Source organism: Bos taurus, chromosome 16, assembly GCF_002263795.3.
Source record: "Bos taurus isolate L1 Dominette 01449 registration number 42190680 breed Hereford chromosome 16, ARS-UCD2.0, whole genome shotgun sequence".
Classification (NCBI taxonomy): Eukaryota; Metazoa; Chordata; class Mammalia; order Artiodactyla; family Bovidae; genus Bos; species Bos taurus.
In genome coordinates, this window is record NC_037343.1 from 65,905,104 (window position 1) to 65,930,137 (window position 25,034).

The window sequence follows — 25,034 nt, forward strand, 5'->3', positions numbered from 1 at the left end:
AGTCTATGAAAATTGGAAATTGATGTCTACAGTAATTAGCAAACATTTTTACTTACAACACATAGAGGTTTTAATGCATTGAAACAAATGTGGACAATGAAATTCTTTTTATAAGTAAAAGCATTCAAAGAGATGTTTATAAAAAATGTACTTTTATTTATGTCCAGTCAAACATCATTCATTTGTAGTAAAGTGTCCAAAAGAGTCCAAGCACCGTTGTGTGTATGCGTTCTCAGTCACTCAGTCATGCCCAGCTCTTTACAACCCTATGGACTATAGCGTGCCAGCTCCTCTGTCTGTGGGATTTCCCAGACAAGAACACTGAAGTGAGCTGCCATTTCCTTCTCTAGATCTTTCTGACCCAGGGGTGGAACCCTCGTCTCCAGCATCTCTTGCATTGGCAGGCAGATTCTTTACCACTGAGCCACCTAGGATCCCCAAGCACAGTTAGAATTCTCTACTTCATAGATATGTGTGTATATAAAAATAAGCATGTGACATAAATCCAGAAATGTGTTTTCAAACATTACAAAGAAAATTCACTGTATATTTTCAGTTGAAATTGATTGATGCCCATATCAGCCACTTAGTCCCTCAAGTAATAAACTTGTTTCATAAGTGGTAATGGGTGTTCAAATAAACACACCAAAAAGGATTTGCTGTAGCTAATTTGAATTATATGACTCTTTTCTGTTTTAAAATTCAGTTTAATTCAGCAGCATTAATTGAACACTTAAAATGTGCAAGTGTCAAAATCCAATCTAACACAGGCGTTTGATTTGACATGGGATTTCTGGGATAAGAGCTCAAGGCAAACAGGCCTGACAGCAACTGATTCCAAAGTTTGATCACTATTACAGCTCCACATTCAGCCTAACTCACTCCATTACACGCACCCTTGGATGACATAAATGTAATAGGTGATTGAACTAGTCTGAGTTAAAGCAGAAGTCTGCGAAGTGTCTTTACATAATTGTGTTCTCTTCATTAAGAAAGACGTATCTTTGTATATATTAATACTATCTTTTCCAATGCAGGGGCCCTTAAGCTTCCCAGATATTCTACTGTGCCCTCTTTATGATGACAGCAACTGGTGTTTGTTTAGTGGCCGTCCTGGCTGTCCTTCAAGCCAGCAGAGGACTGTTGAACAAAACTTTGCCAGCATTGCACCTTGGTTCCAGAATCACCTTCTTCTGCTGATGATTCCCTAATGTGACTCCTTTATTACTCAAATCTGTTATGTTTTATACTGACAATTCTTTCACTTACTCATGCCAGTGTATTCATGAATTAGGCCAAACCACATTTATAATTGTCATCTCTAAAATCACACAAGTTCTGAAATCAGATTTACTTTTATTATTAATTCATTAGTGTCTCTGAACCATTTTAAGAAATACAAGATATTTACCTGAGCACTGCAGGACACAAGGGCTTCCCAGGTGGAGCTAGTGGTAAAGAACCCACCTACCAATGCAGGAGACAAAAGAGACATGGGTTCGATCCCTGGGTTGGGAAGATCCCCTGGAGGAGGGCATGGCAACCCATTCCAGTATTCTTGCCTGCAGAATTCCATGGACAGAGGAGCCTGGCAGGCTACAGTCCATAGCGTTGCAGAGAGTCAGACACAACTGAAGCAACTTAGCATGCATGCACACAGAGGGGCACAGGATGATACAAGATTTACCTTTAGGAATTTACAATAGAGTTAGAGACTAGGACACCCAGACATGAAAATGAATGCTGTAAGCATCCAACCACTGGAACAGACAATAGACACAAGTGAAGTTATTCTCGGGGCCTTCATGGCAGGGGTCGGTCTGAAGCTTGTTCTTAAAGGAGCAAGAGAGAATGTGAAGAGGTGAGGAGTGAATATTTCAGGTGTATGAGAAGGTCCAAAATGTCTAGGTAAAGCTTCCATTAAAAGCAGGTGGGCGGGGTAGGGCAGCAAGGTTGGGGAGAGGAAGCTTGTACTTGAGAAGAGGAGGAAATCAGGCACACACAACCAGTCTCTTTGGAATGAAGTGTTTCATTTTTTCAAATGGCAGTGCTGCTGAAGGCTTTTAATAAAAATAATTGTGTTTAAATATGATTTATCTGACCATTACACATGAAAGGAGATGGAGGTAATTGGGAAAGTAAAATCAACTGAAAGCCTCTTAGAATGTTTTTTTATGAGTCCAAAGCAGGTTGGTGGCAGTGAACTTGAAATAAACTACAGAAGAGACATTGGCAATTGAGTGGGTGAGTCAGAGAGCCTAAATGAGTTACTGAATTTCATATGACTCGGTATTCCTAATGAACATGTTGCTTAAATGTTCAACGGTAAAATCACAGATCCATGTAGTGAGTGAAGTTAGTATTTAACACAAGATCACCCATCTATTTTGCATTAATGTTTAGAGATTTGGGGTGCAAACATCTGTAGGCTACCTCAACACACTCCCCATACTTTGCCCCTCCATGGGCATATTTGCAACTATACCTGAGGATGGAGGGTGGATATATTTGCAGAGCCTGTACCAGATGCCAGGCCTTCAGCCAATGGCTTCTCCTTTGTCTTCTAGGAACTTAAAAGTTACCTCCTCTCTCCAAGGTTAGTCGTGGCTTTGATGACCACATGCAGGCTGCTGACTTCCCACCTGTGTCTGCACTTGGGACCGAGCTCCTGCTCTCCAGCTTTGTCTGGGCATCCGTCTACAAGACTCTCTCACCTGGATGTCCCTAGACTTCCCCAGCTCAACACCTGCAACACTGAACACAAACTCCCTGGAAACTGCTCCTCTTTTTTTTTTTTTTTAATTAATTAATTTGGCTGTGCCATGTCTTAGCTGCAGCACACAGGATCTTTGATCTTAGTTGCAAGATTTGGGATCTTTCAATCGGGGCATGTGGGATCTGATCGCCTAACCAGGCATTGAACCCAGACCCCCTGCACTGGGAGCGTGGAGTCTTAGCCATTGGCTGACCAGGAAAGTCACTAAAGCCTGCTCCTCTTTCATACAAGGTGCCCATCTCAGAGAAAGGCAGAAACCTGGAGCTCTTCCTTGGGTTCTCTCATCGCCTCACTCTGCACATGATCTATCCTTAAGTTCTGTTGATTCTACTTCTGGATATCTCTCTTATTCAGCCACCTCTTGCCACCTCCACCGTCACCTCATTGGTGCAAGCTACCACTATCTATTGCCTACCAAAGCTGCCTAAGTGGCCTCCTGGCATCCCAGTGGCTACCCTCCATCTGCTGCCCACACAGCAGCCAGTGTGTGTGACCTTTCTAGCATGAAAATATGACTGACCTGCTTCTGTGCTTGGAACCCTTCAATGGTTTCCAATTGGTGCTCGAATAAAGTGCAAATCCCTTAATATGCTTCACACAGCCCTTTATAGTCTGACTCCATCTCTCCATTCTCACTTGGCATCTCTCTCCTCTCTGAGCATCAGCCACATGAAATTCTTTTAGTTCCTCTAATAGTCTATGCTTTGACTCTCTTCCAGTCCCAACAAATCCTATTCCTCCTGCCAGGAACACTTTTCCCCCTTCCTGAAAATTCTTATGCCAAGGAATGATTTTCCTGAGCTGGAAGGACAGACTCACATCATTATTTCACATTGCATGTGTACAGCCCTTTATATATGCAAATAGTTTTAACTACATCTCTGTAACTACAAGCACCATATTTTGCAATGGTGTTGGAGAAGACTCTTGAGAGTTCCTTGGACAGCAAGGAGATCAAACCAGTCAATCCTAAAGGAAATCAACCCTGAATATTCATCGGAAGGACTGATGCTGAAGCTAAAGCTCCAATACTTTGGCCTACTTGATGCGAAGAGCTGTGTTACTGGAAAAGACCCTGATGCTGAGAAAGATAGAAGGCAGAAGGAGAAGGGAATGATAGAGGATGAGATGGTTGGATGGCATCACCAACTCAATGGACATGAGTTTGAGCAAGCTCTGGAAGATGGTGAAGGACAGGGAAGACTGGTGTGCTGCAGTCCATGGGATCGCAAAGAGTCAGACACGACTAAGTGACTGAACGATAACAACTCTGTAATTACAAGGATCATATTTTGCAAACTACAATTGTGAATAGGATTTTGGACAACAGGACTGTCTTAGAACATTTTGGCTTTATGTAAGACCCATTTTTGTAGCAGTGGACATTTAGAACCCTAGACTTCTCCCACCCGGGAAAAGGCACTGCAGTAAGATTCCAAAAGGACAGAGGACAGCAACTGCTCTAGGCACGTGTCATGTAATGGGACGGATTATGTAGTGGCACCTCAAATTGTGCCACTCGAGTATGAGGATTATTTTGAGCTGAAAACAATCAAAGCCCCAAAAGACTCAGGAAGAGCCTCTTAACTTCCCCTTTGCTGACTAAAAGAGTTAAGGTAGGAGGACTGTCCTAGAAAGAAGATATCACCATAGATAAGTACAGGAAAGTATTAGGTGTGGTAGACAGAGAAGAACCTAGCAAAGCCTTTAATCAAAGTCCTCTCTGTGTCCCACGGTCGTTTTTAACTTTTTATTTTGTATTGGAGTACAGCTGATTAACACTGTTGTGATAGTTTTAGGTGGACAGCAAAAAGACTCAGCCATACATATCCACGTATCCAGTCTCCCCCAAACTCCCCTCCCATCCAGGCTGCCACACAACACTGAGCAGTTCCTTGTGCTGTACAGTAGGTCTTTGTGGCTATCCATTTTGAGTACAGCAGTGTGTGTACACGTCCATCTCAAGCTCTCTAACTGTCCTTCTCCCCTTCCTTGCCCCTGGCAACCATAAGTTCGTTCTCTCTGAGTCTGTTTGTTTCTGTTTTATAAATAAGTCCATCTGTCCTTTTAGATTCTGCATATAAGGGATGTCATACCACGTTTCTGCTTCTCTGACTTACTCAGTATGACGATCTCTAGTCCATGTTGCTGCAAATGGTATTATTTCATTCTTTTAGATGGCTGCATGATATTCTATTGTATATATATGTACCACATCCTCTTTATCCATTCCTCTGTTGATGGATGTGTCTCACTGTCTTTGGATGGCCCAGCAAACATGTGTTCACCAAACACTAATGCTTCTGTCTTCCTATGAATGTAGAACCCTGAATTACCTTACTTCCCTTTGAAGCCTCAGATCCCCCACTTCCTTCTCCATAGTCCAGAATATGTATCAGTTCAGCTCAGTCGCTCAGTCATGTCCGACTCTCTGCACCCCATGAACTGCAGCATGCCAGACCTATCTGTTCATCACCAACTCCCAGAGTCCACCCAAACCCATGTCCATTGAGTCGGTGATGCCATCCAACCATCTCATCTTCTGTCATCCCCTTCTCCTCCTGCCCTCAATCTTTCCCACTATCAGGGTCTTTTCAAATGAGTCAGCTCTCCACATCAGGCGGCCAAAGTATTGGAGTTTCAGCTTCAACATCAGTCCTTCCAATGAACACCCGGGACTGATCTCCTTTAGGATAGACTGGTTGGATCTCCTTGCAGTCCAAGGGACTCTCAAGAGTCTTCTCCAACACCACAGTTCAAAAGCATCAATTCTTCGGTGCTAAGCTTTCTTTATAGTCCAACTCTCATATCCATACATGACCACTGGAAAAACCATAGCCTGACTAGACAGACCTTTGTTGGCAAAGTAATGTCTCTGCTTTTGAATAGGCTGTCTAGGTTGGTCATAGCTTTCCTTCCAAGAAGTAAGTGTCTTTTAATTTCATGGCTGCAGTCACCATCTGCAGTGATTTTGGAGCCCCCAAAAATAAAGTCAGCCACTATTTCCACTGTTTCCCCATCTATTTGCCATCAAGTGATGGGACTGGATGCCATGATTTTAGTTTTCTGAATGTTGAGCTTTAAGCCAACTTTTTCATTCTCTTCTTTCACTTTCATCAAGAGGCTCTTTAGTTCGTCACTTTCTGCCATAAGGGTGGTGTCATCTGCATATCTGAGGTTATTGATATTTCTCCCGGCAATCTTGATTCCAGCTCGTGCTTCTTCCAGCCCAGCATTTCTCATGATGTACTCTGTAAAGAAGTTAAATAAGCAGGGTGACAATATACAGCCTTGACGTACTCCTTTTCCTATTTGGAACCAGTCTGTTGTTCCATGTTTAGTTCTAACTGTTGCTTCCTGACCTGCATATAGGTTTCTCAAGAGGCAGGTCAGGTGGTCTGGTATTCCCATCTCTTTCAGAGTTTTCCACAGTTTATTGTGATCCACACAGTCAAAGGCTTTGGCATAGTCAATAAAGCAGAAACAGATGTTCTTCTGGAACTCTCTTGCTATTTCAATGATCTAGCAGATGTTGACAATTTGATCTCTGATTCTTCTGCCTTTTCTAACACCAGCTTGAATATCTGGAAGTTCACGGTTCACGTATTGCTGAAGCCTGGCTTGGAGAATTTTGAGCATTACTTTACTAGCGTGTGAGATGAGTGCAACTGTGCGGTAGTTTGAGCATTCTTGGCATTGCCTTTCTTTGGGATTGGAATGAAAACTGACCTTTTCCAGTCCTGTGGCCACTGCTGAGTTTTCCAAATTTGCTGACATATTGAGTGCAGCACTTTAATCTCACCATATCTTGCCATCTTTGAAATTCTTCATACTTAAGCGAATTCCCCATCCACAGGTTATAAATTTGGTTTTCTACTGTTAATCTATCTTGTGTTATTTTAACTGCCAGCCAAAAGAACTATAGGGGAAATTTCTCCTCCCCTTACCCCCTTCCACAATAGGCTTCATATTTAGTCCAGCGTGTTGGAGGGGCATGCTAAATGAAAGAGTGTCAAAAATAAAAACAACAGAGGCTTCCCTGGTGATCCAGATGTTAAGAATCTGCTTTTCAATGCAGGGGATGCAGGTTCAATCCCTGCACTGAGAACTAATATCCCACATGCTGTGGGACAACTAAGCCTGCAGTCTACATCTAGAGAGAAGCCGGCGTGCTGCAACTAAGACCCGATGCAGCCAAAATAAAGAAAGAAATATGTAACTATTTAAATACATAAAAATTTAAAGAAATAACAACAACCACACACACACACACACATCTCTGTGCTCCTTAGGAATGCAAATAATCTTTGAGGCACACAAAGGAAGCGCCATCTCTTGAAGGAAAGAGGAGCAGAGAGCTCTCTACTTGTCCTTACTTGCCCTGGAATATAGCCTTATTGTCCAAGAGCAGGGTGTAATCAGGCCCTTTGTCAGGGTTAAATAGGGACAAACCCCCTCCATAAGGAGGAAGAGAAGTGGTTCCAGATTCAGAAGGAATGGACATGGGTATCTAGCCCAGTTTGAACCCAGAACTCCCAGGGTAAGTGGCCTGGGCTGTGTGGTGGGAATTTGAGCACAGAGGGAGGTATCCCGGGACACCTCCCCGCTCCGTCAAGTGACAGAAATCCTGGGTGGAACTTACCACGAAGGTAATGAGATGATCTTCCCTGAAAGATCTCTTGAGGGCGTTATGCTAAGTAAAATAAGTCAGACAGAAAGAAACAAATACTGTACGATCTCACTTACATGTGGAATCGTAAAAAAACAAACTGAACTCATAGAAGCAGAGAACAGATTGGTTGTTGCCAGAGGAGATGGGGGTAGGATGAATGAAGGGGGTCAAATGTATGAACTTCCAGCTATAAAATAAAATCAGGGGATGTACTGTACAACATGGTGACTATCATTAACAATACTGTATTGTATATTACACAGTGGCTAAGAGAAGAGATCTTAAAAGATCTTATAAGAAAAAAATTCTGCTAACTTCTTGAGGTGACAGGTGTTAACTAAACTTGTGCTGATCATTTTACAATGATCATATATTAAATCATTACGTTGTACACCTGAAACTAATAACAATGCTATATGTCAATTATATCTCAATAAAACTAGGGAAAAAAAGATCCCTAAGGACCTGTGAATGGATGGATCAATAGCAGCTCAGCATCAGATGCTAGGATATCTCAGACCTAGTTCTCAGCGGTGGCACATGCTGGCCTGAGAGCCCATCAACAACAATACAAGCATACAGCCCAGAGCCCGGTTGCCTGGGGATGGAGGTCAGCAGGCTCTCCGCAGCCCCCTCAGGGTTTCTGGTCCTACTACAGCATTCATTTGACACCTATTTCTAAACTCTTCAGGTAATTATGGAAAAAAATAATGGTTAACTGGGAGTTTGTGAAATCTCTTAATGGTTTACTCAAGATTCTGCAATGAATAACAGGGAGAGATTGAAACCCCAAAAAAGTGACTCAGTAAAGATGAGTGGTACATTGTGTGGTCAAAAACAAAGAAACAGAGGCAGGAAAGGAGAGATCCATGGGCTCATTGGCCCATGGCCATCAAGAACAGTTCTCTACAATGTTCTGATGGTCTCTGGTTCTGACGGGAGCCACGGGAAAGTTCTGCCAAGTCACGCTAAGTCTGCAGAAAACCTCAGTGAGCTTTCTGGACAGAGGAATGTGACACAGAAGAACTAGGGCCACGTGACTAGACCTCATTATCTCAGTGCCTTTGATAACATACTGGAGAGCAGAGTGGGGTTTTGAATCGACTGATATCTTCCATAAATGGACTCTAACTGCAGGCTTACAATGCTTCCAAAAACTCCCCAGAGAAATTCCTATTATGTACATGAAGGGAGAATGAAGCCAGCCCCATCTGGCGGGATAGAGAACATTCTCTGCTGAGTGAAACTTCATGGCTCTTGTGTTCAGTGCCAATGGCATGTTCCTACTAGACCATGGCCCTGCACACTGAGGGGCAGGTGAATTGAAAAAATGAGTCAGACGGTGCAGGCAGTGCTGGGAAATTCTTTGCTCTCTAAAATATCAAAACCACAAGGCAAGATATCAATAAGGGTAACATTTCTATAAAGTCCCTAATGAGTTATGAGCCAGTATTATGACAAATGTTACTCAGAGTTGCTATAGCAAAATAGAGTGACATTATCTTTTTCCATTAGCCTCCTATCACTACACCAGCTAAAATCAAGCACGGGTTGAGAAGCATCACTAGCAACTTTTGCTCTGTGGAACTGACACTCTCAGGGAAACCTCAGAACTTTAAAGTAAGTGTACAATACGTGTGTGTGTTCAGTTGTTCAGTCATGTCTAACTCTTTGTGATCCCACGGACTGTAGCCCACCAGGCTCCTTGGTCCATGGGATTCTCCAGGCAAGAATATTGGAGTGAGTACTCTTGCCTGGAAAATCCCATGGGCGGAGGAGTCTGGTAGGCTGCAGTCCATGGGGTCGCTAAGAGTCGGACACGATGACTGAGCGACTTCACTTTCACTTTTCACTTTCATGCATTGGAGAAGGAAACGGCAACCCGCTCCAGTGTTCTTGCCTGGAGAATCCCATGGATGGGGGAGCCTGGTGGGCTGCCATCTATGGGGTCGCACAGAGTCAGACACGACTGAAGCAACTTAGGAGCAGCAGCAGCCATTTCCTTCTCCAAAGTGTACAATGCAATTAGCTTTATTAGGAAATAAAGGCATAGAAGAATGAGGTGACTCAACTCAAATGTCACCTGCCCAGAGGGGCCTCCTCTGACCAGCCTTCTCCATTCTTCCCTGTGTAACAGCTTCTAGTTACTCTGTAACACATACCTTTGACAACCAGCAAGTTGTCTTCTGAATTGGTGCATGTGTGTGTCCCTCCTTCCTGTCTGAATGTAGATGCCAGAGAGAGGGAATTTGCATGGTTCATTACTCTGTCCCTAATACCTTTAGAGAGGCTGGCACAGAGTAAGCTCACAATAACATTTGACTGGTTACCTTTCCAACTGCCAAATGACAAACAGCTCAATTATCTGTAACAGAAGGCTTCGTGGAGTCCAGAAAAACCAGTATTCATATCAGCTTTTCAAAAATACCACATACCAGAATGAGCAGTCTTTGTTATTATAGACATAACAGTTAAATCAGTATATAGAGGCAACACGGTCTGCAGCAATGCCACGCCAAGTGTGGTCTGTGAACCAACAGCATCAGCATCCCTTGGCAGTTTGTTAGAAATGCAAAATCAGGGCCCCACCACAGACCCAGTGAACATCTGTAGGTGGAGCCAAAAAATCTGTTCAGCAAGTTTTCCAGGTGATTCTTATGTACCCTGAAGTTTTGAGTAACTAATTCAGAAATAAAAGTGAGAAAAATGAAATGTCATAAGGACTAGGATTTTCTCAGGGACAACTGGTTCATTCTTGACGTCATTGAGATTTTTTAAAAGTCAGGACAGGGGCCTCCCTGGTGGTCCAGTGGTTAAGGATCCACCTTGCAATTCAGGGGACACTGGTTGAATCCCTGGTCTGGGAGGATGCCACATGCCACAGAGTATCTAAGTCCAAGCACCAAAACTACTGAAGCCCATGTGCCTAGAGTCTGTGCTCTGCATCAAGAGAAGCCACCATAGTGAGAAGCCTGCTCACCACAACTAGAGAAAGCCCATGTGCAGTAACGAAGACACAGCCAAAAATAAATAAAATTAAAGTAAATATTAAAAAACCAATCAGGACGGAAGAGGAGGAGGAGGAGGCATTATACTCAGAATCGTATACATGAATATGGTGCTCTGCCTACACGGGCCCTCAGACACCTACTCCACATCCTGCTCCACTGAGGCTCTGCTGCCCTGGGCTTCCCAGATGGCGCTAGTGGTAAAGAACCTGCCTGCCAATGCAGTAGACACAAGAAACAAGGGTTCGATTCCTGGGTCAGGAAGATCCCCTGGAGGAGGAAATGGCAACCCACTGCAGTGTTCTTGCCTGGAGAATCCCAGGGACAGAGGAACCTGGTGGGCTAGAGTCCCTGCTGTTGCACAGAGTCGGACATGACTGAGGATCTACACGCACACACACAGCATACCCTGCCCAGACTAAGCAGCTAGCAAATTGACTGCGCTCTTTGTGTACAAAACCCACACTTCACTCAGCTTCCCTCTCCTTCCCCAAGGCAACACCATCTATGGCTGTTTCAAAAAATCATTCTATAGATGACTGATCAGGCCAACCGAGAAAAGGCAGCCCAGCTGGGACCAGCAGGCAGCCGTGCCGTACCATGATTTAGATGTCTGATGCAGTCACTCAGGAGAGCGCTGAACTTCTTCTGGTCAGCGGCGTCCTGGAAGCAGAAGTAGCCGTGTCTGAGGAAGGGCTGCCACAGGTACACTGGGAATTCCTTGGGCAGGACCACAAAGGGCTGCATGTTCTCCTTCTCATTGGATGCTGAAGAAACATGGAAAACACCAAGACATCTTAAAATATGTATGTCTTATTTAAAATTCCTATTTCAGGCTGTGAGAGCTTACTTCAGGCTGTGAGGTAACCAATGGGCTGAAATGGTGGTATGAAATGTCTTCACAGGGTCGGGGAAAAGGAGAGTCCAGGCTCCCCTCACATCCCGCCACCAGCTTCACCTGCCTCGCTTGAGCAGGTGGCCTCACCTCCGATCCACAGGGACGGCTGAGGCCATCAGACACAATCGAGCTCAGCTTCCTCACCTGGAATGAGCTACAGTCAGAGTAGAGTCTTTCCTCTGCTGCCACTGTGTCCACCTGTTGGACACTCACCCTACAGCTCCCGATTCACCAGGTCTGCTCTCTGCTCTCCACTCTCTTCCCACCCCCACCCCCAATCACTGCCAAACCAGCATTTGCAGCTTTGATGCCATCAACCCTTATTCTCACCCTAAACTTGTTCCTTCTTCACCAGTTCCCAGACCAAACTGCCTGGGTCACTAATGTCATCCTGACTGCCAGCTTATGGCTTCTTCTTTATTACCCACCCTTACAACCTGATCAGGGATTATCTGTTACCCCTTCCTTTGAAAACATTCTCTTCCCTTGACTTCCAGGAGGGTGACCTTCTCCATGCTTTTTAAACATCACTGCCCCTTTTCACTTTTATTGGTTCCTCTGCCCCTTCTCTCCATCTCTCTCTTTAAGTGTTGGTATTTGCCCTGTTCTGCGCTGATTTCTGCCCCATTCTCTACTCTCCCGAGGGAGGTATCATCATCCTTCCTATGACTTTGCAAGTTGCTTCTGCAGTTCATGCTTCTTTTTTCTCCTTTCCCTCTATCATATTTTTGCATAGAAAACTCTCATTCATCCTTCGAAACTCAGTTCAAAAGCCACCTCCTCTGGGATGCCTTTGTTGGCACCACCCTCTGCCACCAGAGACAGAGTAGGGTGCTCCCTACCTTGTCCTCCCAAAATGTAATGGTCTGTGGTTGTGTCTGGTTCCCACACTCAGAGTGAGGGACATAAAGTGAGATAAACCTCCCCCACCTCCAATTAGGGCTTCTCTGGTGGCTCAGAGGTAAAGAATCTACCTGCCAATGCAGGAGACGCAGGTTTGATCCCTGGGTTGGGAAGATCCCCAGGAGAAGGAAATGGCAATCCACTCCAGTATTCTGGCCTGGAGAATCCATGGACAGAGGAACCTGGCAGGCTAGAGTTGGACACGACTGAGCGACTAAACAACAACCACCTCCAATTAATTCTCCCCAGAAGCAGAACCACTGCCCTGGAACTCCTTGAGGGTGGAGGCTCCATCGTACATATCTCTGCATGTTCAACTCATAGCATACAAAGCTAGTAGATGTTGCACTACAGTTTGTTAAATGAATAAATATGTTATGTGGTCCTAGGAAATTTTTAAAGCCTTAAACAATAGAACTTTCAGCCCTTTCTGCAAAATCAATTCCAAGAAATTCAAGTTGAGCCATACAATTACTCAGATCTCCTGTCTAAACTTTATTCCTCTCCATGCATTCCATTTCTATGATATTGCATTCATTTAAATGAGCCCCAGCTTGTTTCTAGAGTTGTGGAAAACAAGCAGAAGGAAAAATGAATTCCGGGCTCCCTGCCCACATAATGGGCACTATCTCAAGGGAAGCAAGGGGAGAGGGACCTACTAAGAGGCAACTGAAAGCACTGGGCATACCAAGAAATGGATCATAACCATGAGGAAAGCTGCAGAACAGACTCCTGCTTCTGGCAAGCTGAGGTTGGTTTAGATATAGAATAGATTTCCTGGGGCATACATGGGAGTTCCATTTCTGAACTTAATAAAGCTGAACATGTTGGGAGCACAATCTTGAGCTCACCAGTCCCAAGCAAAATACCAAGGAATGAATCAGCATACGAATGCCAACAAATGAATAAATGATTGAATACTGTAGCAGAGACCTCCGGCTGTAACACATTTCTATCCTCTCCTCTTCCTAATAACATCCCTGATTTTTAGTTTAGCAAGTGTCTTTATAGACTACAGCCTACATTTCCAGCCTCCACTGCAGTTTGGTTTGCCAACGTCACTAAGTTTTCACCAACAACTGTGTAAGAAGACCAATATTGATAAACCCTTTAGTGCTTTTTCTCAAGTGAAGTTAATTCCTCCAGTCTTTATGGTGCCTCTGTTCTTTTCAATAAAATTAGAATCACACAGCAATCACCGTTTGTGAAACAATACCCCTTGCCCTTTCCAAGATGTCACAATATTGTACAAACAATTCAAAGCAACATTCACCCTTTACGTTGCAAAGCTTTAGCAAGCCCCATGAAATTCACTCCTATTGTCCTCTAGTTATAACTTACTTAACCTCTTACAATAATTTTCCAGACACCATTTTTTCCAGTCTGCATTTTTTCTGAGTTGAGTTACCAGGATATCACAAATGACCTCCTATAGAATATTCTATTTTTAAAACTGAGAAGGCCACAACATACAATTTAAAGAGTCACTGAAAGTTAAAAAAAATAAAGAAAGAAAAAAAGAAAAAAAAATAATAAAACAGAGAGTCACTGAAATACCCATTCTGAAGTTCAGGGTCAAGCGGCAGTAATCATCCAGGCCTTGTTTTTTATTCCTTTTCATTCCTTCTGATTTGATCTCAACAATAAATCAATTAATGCTATTCTCTGCTCTGACTGATTTCATTGGAAAGTTCTTTTAAGAGGTTCTAAAGAGTGGAGTTGGTGACGGACAGGGAGGCCTGGCGTGCTGCGATTCATGGGGTCGCAAAGAGTCGGACACGACTGAGCGACTGAACTGAACTGAACTGAAGAGTCAACATGTTGGTATCCCCATTTCTAGGAGCAGCTCCAGAGCCAAGATAACATGTAAGTAGACATTAAAAGAAAATATAATAATACATATAGTACACATAAAGTGTTGTTTTAGCTTGAATGACTTAGTAAGAGTTTGTTAATCTAGGTTTATGGTTCATGTACTAATCCTGTAATAGTGTTATAAAAAACACCACACTAAGCATTCTGCACTGAAATAACAACTGATAAAATTATTTTACATTTTCCCCCATAAATTCCAGTGAAATGATTACACCTATTAATAAGAACCAGGACTCTCTTCAAGAAACTAAGTAATTATTGTGTGCTTTGATTTACACAAAGCCAGATGGAGTTATTACATTATCCACAGCTCATGAATCTCTAGGAAACGCTCTATTTGGTCTGTATATTATCCCTTACACTCTCGGCATGGAAAAAGTGAAATGAATGAGAATGAAAGTATGTTAGAGTTGGTAATAACCTTCTAGATTTTCAATTTCAAGTCCCTAGAGTCGGGAGAAACAGAATTCAAAGAGGGTCAGCAATGGCTAAGGAAAATGCTTGATAAGCATCACAGAACCAGATGAAAATCCAGTCTTCAAATTCTCAGTTCAGCGCTCTTTCTATAGCAGTATTCAGCTATTATTTATAGATATGCTAATTAATGCAATGGTTTTTTTTACACAGTACGTAAGAGTTACCCTAATGCCTAATGCCTACTACAAATATTTTGTTGACTTAGGATATTTTATTGCAAACCATCCTAAAATTAGAAAAATAACGTCTTCTGACAGGTTTTACTGAAAGATGGGATTGTACATTTCACAGACGGGGCCCGACATATTTATTTTTGCTGTCCTGTGTAAAGCTTGCAATATATTCCAAAGCTTCAAGACATCTGACAAACAGTCCATTTTCTATATGCTAGGAACACAGTGACTGACTTGTGTACTACCAAATATGATTTAAAGTAACAGAAGTGGTACAAGGTTTACCTGAATTAGAGAAATTATATCTTCCATTTGCCTATGGAGAATGTGTGTCTAGCCCAGGGTTCCTCAACTGTGGCCTATTGATATTTAATGCCAGATAATTCTTCAATGTCAAAGACAGTTCAGTGCATTGCAGGATATTTAGCAAGAATTACTGGCCTCTATTCATTAAATGTCTATTGCACTTCCTCCCAAGTTGTGATGACCAAAAATATCTCCAGATACAGCCAAATGTCCCTGGAGAGTGAAATCCCCCCACCCTCACCCTTGAGAAGCACTGGTCTAACTAAATAGAACATGTTTAGGAATTTTGTCTTGGGAAGGAATGCTCAGTAACTCACCAATAGGGTCTGGGAAATGCCGATCAGATAATAAATTGTATTCATCTTCTGAGGTTAGCACCTTGCCACCAGCTGGAAGAATTCGGCTTTTAGGGGGAGCTCCTTTCTGGTAGGCCTAAGAAAGGAAAGGCAAAAATGAGTGGACTTTTTCCTCATTGGATTTTTGGGAAATATCAGGAATATTAGAAATAGACAAATCCAGACACCATACACTCAGAGATAGAAATCCCATACTATATCATTGAGTAAGAGCCATTTATACAAAAATTATATTTTGTACCAGAAGCTTCTGTCATAGTAAACATCAGGACTTGCTCTAGGACCAAAAAAGAAAGAAAGTCTCTTAAACTTTTCACTGGCTATGTTCTGGGTGTAGTGATTGGGACAGGGAAGGGCACATGACCTCAGCATGTCCAATCAGAGTGAGTGTTAGGGTCAGCAAGAAAGGTTCTTACACTTTCCCCTGGTTATATCCTGGATGCAGCAATTGGGTCAGGAATGATCACATGATCTGATTCAGTCCAATCATAGTGAGCTTCAGGACTTAGCAAGTGAGGCTGACAAAAAGCCTCAGCTCTGAGAGGAGGTGAGGACAGGACACTGGGCTGCCATCTTGTTACTGTGGAGAAGTCTGAAGGTTTCTGACCATGGAGATTTGGGCCTGGTAAGGAAGCTAGGCTGAATGAAGGCAAAGATTTCAGATGGAAGAAAGAATAAACTGAGTTCTGATATCACTGGAGCCATGAGTCCAACTGCACCTGAAGCTGGGCCTGTGCCCTGGGCATTTTAGGTCAGGATTCAACCAATCCCAGCCCTTTTTTTCCTTTTTATAAATCTTAAAATTTTTTTCCCTTTTTTTTTTTTTAAACTGAAGTATAGTTGATTTCATGGATCACAGCCTTGTCATGGAAAAGAAGCTTGCATAACTCAATAAAGCTAAGAGCTATACTATGCAAGGCCACCCAAGATGGACAGGTCATAGTGGAGAGCTCTAACAAGACGTGGTTCACTGGAGAAGGGAATGGCAAACCACTCCAGTATTCTTGCCATGAGAACCCCATGAACAGTATGAAAAGGCAAAAAACTATGACACCAGAAGATGAAGCCCCAGGTCAGAAGGTGTCCAATATGCTACTGGAGAAGAGTGGAGAAATAACTCCAGAAAGAATGAAGTGGCTGGGCCAAGCAGAAAGGACACTCGGTGTTGGATACATCTGAGAGTGAAAGTGAAATCCAACGCCGTAAAGAACAATATTGCATAGGAACCTGGAATGTTAGGTCCATGAATTAAGGTAAATTGGACATGGTCAAGCAGGAGATAGCAAAAGTGAACACTGATATATTAGGAATCACTGAACTAAAATGGACTGGAATGGGTGAATTTAACTCAGATGACCAGTGTATCTACTACTGTGGGCAAGAATCCCTCAGAAGAAATGGAGTAGCCATCGTAGTCAACAAGAGTCCAAAATGCAGTACTTCAGTGCAATCTCAAAAATGACAGAATGATCTCAGTTCGTTTCCAAGGCAAATCATTCAGCAACACAGTAATCCAAGTCTATGCCCAACCACTAATGCTGGAGAAGATAAATGATTCTATGAAGACCTACAAACCTTGTCAATAACAAAAAAGATTTCCTTTTCATCATAGGGGATTGGGATGCAAAAAGGGAAGTCAAGAGATACCTGGAGTAACAGGCAAGTGTTGCCTTGGAGTACAAAATGAAGCAGAAAGGCTAACAGTTTTGTTGACAGAACACACTGGTCACAGCAAACACCCTCTTCCAACAACAAAAGAGACAACTCTACACATGGACATCAGCAGATGGTCAATACCAAAATCAGACTGATTATATTCTTTGCAGCTGGAGATGGAGAAGCTCTATACAGTCAGCAAAAGAAAGACCTGGAGCTAACTGTGGCTTAGGTCATAAACTCCTTGCTGCAAAATTTAGGGTTAAATTGAAGAAACTAGAGAAAACCACTTGACCATTCAGGTATGACCTAAATTAAATCCTTTACGATCATACAGTGGAGGTGACAAAGGGATTAAATCTGGCAGACAGAGTGCCTGAAGAAATATAAAGAGAGGTTCATAACATTGTACAGGAGGCAGTGACTAAAGCCATTCCAAAGAAAGAGAAATGTCAGAAGACAAAATAGTTGTCTGAGGAGGCCTTACAAATAGCTGAGAAGAGAAGAGAAGTGAAAGGCAAGGGGAAAAGGGAAAAACATACCCAACTGAATGCAGAGTTCCAGAGAATAACAAGGAGAGATAAGAAGGCCTTCTTACATGAACAGTGCAAAGAAATAGATGAAAACAATAGAATGGGAAAGACTAGAGATCTTGTCAAAAAAACTGGAGATATCAAGGGAGCATTTCAAGCAAGGATGGACACGATAAAGGACAGAAATGGCAAGGACCTAACAGAAGCAGAAGATATTAAGAAGCAGTGGCAGGAATACACAGAAGAACTACACAATAACAATCTTAATGACCTGGATAAGCATGATGGTCTGGTCACTCATCTAGAGCCAGACATCCTGGAGTGTAAAGTAACGTGGGCCTTAAGAAGCATTACTAATAACAAAGCTAGTGGAGGTGATGGAATTCCAGCTGAGCTATTTCAAATCCTAAAAGATGATGCTGTTAAAGTGCTGCAATCAGTATGTCAGCAAATATGGAAAACTCAGCAGTGGCCACTGGACTGGAAAAGGACAGATTTCATTCCAACCCCAAAAAAAGGCAATGCCAAAGAATGCTCAAATTACTGCACAATTGTGCTCATGTCACGAGCTAGTAAGGTTATGCTCAAAATCCTTCAAGTTCAGCTTCAGCAGTAAATGAACTGAGAACTTCCAGATTTACAAGGTGGGTTTTAAAAAGGCAGAGGAACCAGAGATCAAATTGCTAACATTCAATGGATAATAGAAAAAGCCAGAAAATTCCAGAAAAATATCTACTTCTGCTTCATTGACTATGCTTTGGTTGTATGGGTCACAGCAAAATGTGGAAAATTCTTCAAGAGATGGGAATACCAGACCACCTGACCTGCTTCCTGAGAAATCTGTATGCAGGTCAGGAAGCAACACTTAAAACTGGACATGGAACAATGGACTGGTTCCAAATTGGGAAAGGAGTACAAGAAGGTTGTATATTGTCACCCTGCTTATTTAACTTATATTCAGAGTACACCCTGTGAAATGCCAAGCCAGATGAAGCACAAGCTGGAATCAAGATTGCCGGGAGAAATATCAGTAACCTCAGATATGCAGATGATGCCACTCTATGGCATAAAGTGAAGAGGGACTAAAGAGCCTTTAATGAAGGTGAAACAAAAGAGTGAAAAAGTGGATTTGAAACTCAACCTTCAAAAAACTAAGATCATAGCATCTGGTCTCATTATTTCATGGCAAATATTAATAAAGAGGGGGAAGTGGAAGCAGTGACTGATTTTATTTTCCTGAGCTCCAAAATCACTGCAGACTGTGACTGCAATCATGAAATTCAAAGACGCTTGCTCCTTCAAAGGAAAGTTACGACAAACCTAGACAGCATATTCAAAAGCAGAGACACCACTTTGCTGACAAAGGTCTGCATAGTCAAAGCTATTGTTTTTCCAATAGTAAAGTACAGATGTGAGAACTGGATCATAAAGAAGGCTGAACACTGAAGAATTCATGCTTTCAAATTATGGTGCTGGAGAAGACTTTTGAGAGTCCCTTGAACTGCAAGCAGATAAAACAGTCAATCCTAAAGAAAATTAACCCTGAATATTCACTGGAATAAACCACTGAATACACTACTTCAGTATTCTTGCCTTGAGAATCCCATGAACAGTATGAAAAGGCAAAATGATACGATACTGAAAGAGGAACTCCCCGGGTCAGTAGGTACCCAAATATGCTACTGGAGATCAGTGGAGAAATAAGTCCAGAAAGAATGAAGGGATGGAGCCAAAGCAAAAATAATACCCAGTTGTGGATGTGACTGGTGATGGAAGCAAGGTCCAATGCTGTAAAGAGCAATATTGCATAGGAACCTGGAATGTCAGGTCCATGAATCAAGGCAAATTGGAAGTGGTCAAACAGGAGATGGCAAGAGTGAACGTCGACATTCTAGGAATCAGTGAACTAAGATGGACTGGAATGGGTGAATTTAACTCAGATGACCATTATATCTACTACTGTGGGCAGGAATCCCTTAGAAGAAATGGAGTAGCCATCATGGTCAACAAAAGAGTCCGAAATGCAGTACTTGGATGCAATCTCAAAAATGACAGAATGATCTCTGTTCGTTTCCAAGGCAAACCATTCAATATCACAGTAATCCAAGCCTTTGCCCCAACCAGTAACGCTGAAGAAGCTGAAGTTGAACGGTTCTATGAAGACCTATAAGACCTTTTAGAACTAACACCCAAAAAAGATGTCCTTTTCATTCTAGGGTACTGGAATGCAAAAGTAGGAAGTCAAGAAACACCTGGAGGAACAGGAAAATTTGGCCTTGGAATACGGAATGAAGCAGAGCAAAGGCTAATGGAGTTTTGCCAAGACAACACACTGGTCATAGCAAACACCCTCTTCCAACAACATAAGAGAAGACTCTACACATGAACAACACCAGATGGTCAACACCGAAATCAGATTGATTATATTCTTTGCAGCCAAAGATGGAGAAGCTCTATACAGTCAGCAAAAACAAGCCCTGGAGCTGACTGTAGCTCAGATCATGAACTCCTTATTGCCAAATTCAGACTTAAATTGAAGAAAGTAGAGAAAACCACTAGACCATTCAGGTATGACCTAAATCAAATCCCTTATGATTATACAGTGGAAGTGAGAAATAGATTTAAGGGCCTAGATCTGACAGAGTGCCTGATGAACTATGGACGGAGGTTCATGACATTGTACAGGAGACAGGGATCAAGACCATCCCTATGGAAAAGAAATGGAAAAAAGCAAAATGGCTGTCTGGGGAGGCCTTACAAATAGCTGTGAAAAGAAGAGAAGCGAAAAGCAAAGGAGAAAAGGAAAGATATAAGCATCTGAATGCAGAGTTCCAAAGAATAGTAAGGAGAGATAAGAAAGCCTTCCTCAGCGATCAATGCAAAGAAATAGAGGAAAACAACAGAATGGGAAAGACTAGAGATCTCTTCAAGAAGATTAGAGATACCAAGGGAATATTTCATGCAAAGATGGGCTCGATAAAGGACAGAAATGGTATGGACCTCACAGAAGCAGAAGATATTAAGAAGAGGTGGCAAGAATACACAGAATAACTGTACAAAAAAGATCTTCACAACCCATATAATCACGATGGTGTGATCACTCACCTAGAGCCAGACATCCTGGAATGTGAAGTCGAGTGGGCCTTAGAAAGCATCACTACGAACAAAGCCAGTGGAGGTGATAGAATTCCAGTTGAGCTATTCCAAATCCTGAAAGATGATGCTGTGAAAGTGCTGCACTCAATATGCCAGCAAATTTGGAAAACTCAGCAGTGGCCACAGGACTGGAAAAAGTCAGTTTTCATTCCAATCCCAAAGAAAGGCAATGCCAAAGAATGCTCAAACTACCACACAACTGCACTCATCTCACATTCTAGTAAAGTAATGCTCAAAATTCTCCAAGCCAGGCTTTAGCAATATGTGAACCGTGAACTTCCAGATGTTCAAGCTAGTTTTAGAAAAGGTAGAGGAATCAGAGATCAAATTGCCAACATCCACTGGGTCATCAAAAAAGCAAGAGAGTTCCAGGAAAACATCTATTTCTGCTTTATTGACTATGCCAAAGCCTTTGACTGTGTGGATCACAATAAACTGGAAAACTCTGAAAGTGATGGGAATACCAGACCACCTGACCTGCCTCTTGAGAAACCTATATGCAGGTCAGGAAGCAACAGTTAGAACTGGACATGGAACAACAGACTGGTTCCAAATAGGAAAAGGAGTACGTAAAGGCTGTATATTGTCACCCTACTTATTTAACTTCTATGCAGAGTACATCATGAGAAACGCTGGGCTGGAAGAAGCACAAGCTGGAATCAAGATTGCCGGGAAAAATATCAATAACCTCAGATATGCAGATGACACCACCCTTATGGCAGAAAGTGAAGAGGAACTAAAAAGCCTCTTGATGAAAGTGAAAAAGGAGAGTGAAAAAGTTGGCTTAAATCTCAACATTCGGAAAACTAAGATCATGGCATCTGGTCCCATCACTTCATGGGAAATAGATGGGGAAACAGTGGAAACAGTGTCAGACTTTATTTTGGGGGGCCCCAAAATCACTGCAGATGGTGACTGCAGCCATGAAATTAAAAGACGCTTACTCCTTGGAAGGAAAGTTATGACCAACCTAGACAGCATATTAAAAAGCAGAGACATTACTTTGCCAACAAAGGTCTGTCTATTCAAGGCTATGGTTTTTCCAGTGGTCATGTATGGATGTGAGAGTTGGACTGTGAAGAAAGCTGAGCACCAATGAATTGATGCTTTTGAACTGTGGTGTTTGAGAAGACTCTTGAGAGTCCCTTGGACTGCAAGGAGATCCAACCAGTCCATCCTAAAGGAGATCAGTCCTGGGTGTTCATTGGAAGGACTTATGCTAAAGCTGAAACTCCAATACTTTGGCCACCTCATGTGAAGAGTTGACTCATTTGAAAAGACCCTGATGCTGGGAGGGATTGGGGGCAGGAGGAGAAGGGGATGACAGAAGATGAGATGGCTGGATGACATCACTGACTCTATGGACATGAGTTTGAGTGAACTCCAGGAGTTGGTGATGGACAGGGAGGCCTGGCGTGCTGCAATTCATGGGGTCACAAAGAGTCAGACTCGACTGAGTGACTGAACTGAACTGATTCACTGGAAGGACTGATACTGAAGCTGAAACTCCAATACCTTGGCCATCTGATACTAAGAGCCAGCTCATTGGAAAAGACCTTGATGATGGGAACGATTTAGGGAAAATGAGAAGGGGGCGGCAGAGGATGAGATGGTTAGATAGCATCACCAACTCAGTGGACATGAATTTGAGACAACTCTGGGAGACAGTAGAGAATAGAGGAGCCTGGTGTGCTACAGTCCATGGGGTCACAAAGAGTTGAAGAGACCGTCTTTTCTCCACTTTCTTTCCTCCTTTGTTGAAGATTAATTGATCGTAGTGTGTGGGTTTATTTCTGGGCTCTCTATTCTATTCCATTGACCCATATGTTTGTTTTTGTGCAATAACATGCTGTTTTGATTAATGTTGCTTTTTTTTTGCAAGATCATAGGACCAGCTCTAGACTAGAGCAATTGCTTCAGTCAGGGTAGAGCTTTACTTGACCTGACATGGGTCATGGTGCCTCCCGGAGCTAAGGTGAAAAAAATGTTTACATACTTGCTACTTGTGGGTACTTCAGTACTTTTGTGTAATGGTCACAAGATGATAAATCAGAGTCCCTAATCTCAGGGAGATTCACTGTAGATACGTCTCAAAGGAGAGAAATGTAATCTCAGTAACTTCTAGAAATTCAGCACTACACTTATCATTTCAGATGCTAGCACCTGAATCATTCTAATAACCACAAGAATGATGACACATACAGATATTTACAGCACAAAATACTTGGAGACTGATGACTAATGAGACTGTGGGACATGCAGGTGCAATTATGGCTGCTAAGGATTTTTACCAAAAGCATAAAAAGGTAACAATGATAAAATATGCTACCACTTGCCCTCATACATGAGGCTGTTTTTCAGTAAAATGGTTTGCTGCTAAGTTGCTTCAGTCATGTCCGACTCTGTGCGACCCCATAGACGGGAGCCCAACAGGTTCCCCCATCCCTGGGATTCTCCAGGCAAGAATACTGGAGTGCGTTGCCATTTCCTTCTCCAACTCATGAAAGTGAAAAGTGAAAGTGAAGTCGCTCAGTCGTGTCCGACTCCTAGTGACCCGATGGACTGCAGCCTACCAGGCTCCTTCATCCATGGGATTTTCCAGGCAAGAGTACTGGCGTGGGGTGCCATTGTCTTCTCCAAAATGGTTTAGGATGGAATTATAATATCATGACATATGAACAATTCTGGTCAGCAGACAAAACGTTCTACTGTTTGGGAAACATAACAGAATTGCAAAGCATCATGAAAGCAGTGAAGTAGTTGGTTAAACAGATATACTCATGGAGACATACAGATAAGATAAAATGTAAGTATATGCTCTGATGGGAGGGCATAAGTCAAGGGAAATTTGTGAGACTAACAAGCTACAACCAAGTTGAGAACTGAAACCATAAAACTGTGGGACCTAAAGTCTGGCATGGTGGTTCTCTTGGGAATACCTAAAATAATGTTAATAATGGCTACAAAATCAGAGTAGCAATAACATATTCTGCATCAATAAGATAGTGGTTGAAGAAACCCAAACAAAACAAACTCCTGTGTGTCTAAGAAGGCTGTTTTCATTTTTGTAATAACCACTAATCAAGTGCTCAAGCATATCAGGACCCACAGCAAAAGAGACAAGAATTGAAAACGGTGTGATTTGGAGAAAGTTTAGGAACAGTTTGATTCAGACTGGCCTCAAATCTGAACTGTGTTATCTAATCTAGGTTTTTAAAAACATTATATGTTATATTATTTAACCCTCAAAACAGCATTGTGAATTAGACATTATCTCCATTTTATCAATGAGAAAAGTGAAACTCAAAGAGGTTAAATAACTTGTCAATGACCCAGTGGTGAGAAGGTGATGAAATCCAGCCCCAGGAATCAGGAACTGAGAATGAAAATAAGAATGCTCATTTTTTTTCCCTGTTCAATTACCAGCCAAGACTGGATTCTTGATAAAAGAATTGGTAATTTATAGATAGTTAATTTATAACTTTTAGGTGTAAGGTGTTTTTTTTTTTTTTTTTTTGCTGTACTGTGTTACATACAGGATCTTAGTTTCCTGAACAGGGATTGAACCCATGGCTCCTGCAGTCCTACGGTGGAAGCCTGGAGTCCTAACCACTGGACCGCTCAGGAATTCCATCTTAGGTGTAATTAAAAAAAAAAATCCTTTTGTAATTAATAAACAGGATATCATTAAAACTTTGAGGGACTATGGCACACTGCATGGGCATTTTTTCCAAGTTAAAAAAAAAATTGGTTATTACCAAACTCAGTGACCATATCTTAGCAACCAGAACAAGTTTTCTTGAAAATGATGAGCAAAGCAAATAAAGCAATATAGTTCATAAACTGTAAGCTAAGGGAGCAAGTTTTAACCTTAAAATGAAAAAGGGAAAAAAAAAATTTTTGATTCAAAATGAAACTTCAGTTAGTGCCAAATGTGATGAAAACCTTAATAAATACAAGAGTGAGTTCATGAGTGTTTCCTCCACATCAGCTAGTTGTCATATCAACAACTGGTCTACATTGGGCTCTGCTAACACTTGGCCATATGCTAAGGGCTTCAGTGCGTTCATGTGTTTATCCTCACAACAACATAGTGATGAAAGAATCATGCTTACCACTTTACAGATGAGAAAACTAAGGTTCACGGAGATTAATAACTTATGCAAGGACACATATATCTAGAAACTGGTTCAAAGTGCAAAATATTAACCATTACGCTACACTGCCCCTTCTTAAGCTTCCCTG

At 42.2% G+C, this 25,034-nt stretch overlaps 1 protein-coding gene across 2 annotated transcripts in view; it reads right to left on the reverse strand.

The window, feature by feature from the left end:
- The window catches only part of NIBAN1 (niban apoptosis regulator 1), a 183,999-nt gene that overhangs the window by 77,060 nt on the left and 81,905 nt on the right, over positions 1-25,034 (reverse strand). For both annotated transcript variants that reach the window (XM_024976464.2, NM_001191282.1), the window contains exons 4-5: positions 15,406-15,520; positions 11,056-11,223 (exon numbers count right to left, since the gene is read on the reverse strand). In XM_024976464.2, the coding sequence (XP_024832232.1) occupies positions 11,056-11,223; positions 15,406-15,520 (283 nt within the window). The remainder of the gene's footprint in view (positions 1-11,055; positions 11,224-15,405; positions 15,521-25,034) is intronic.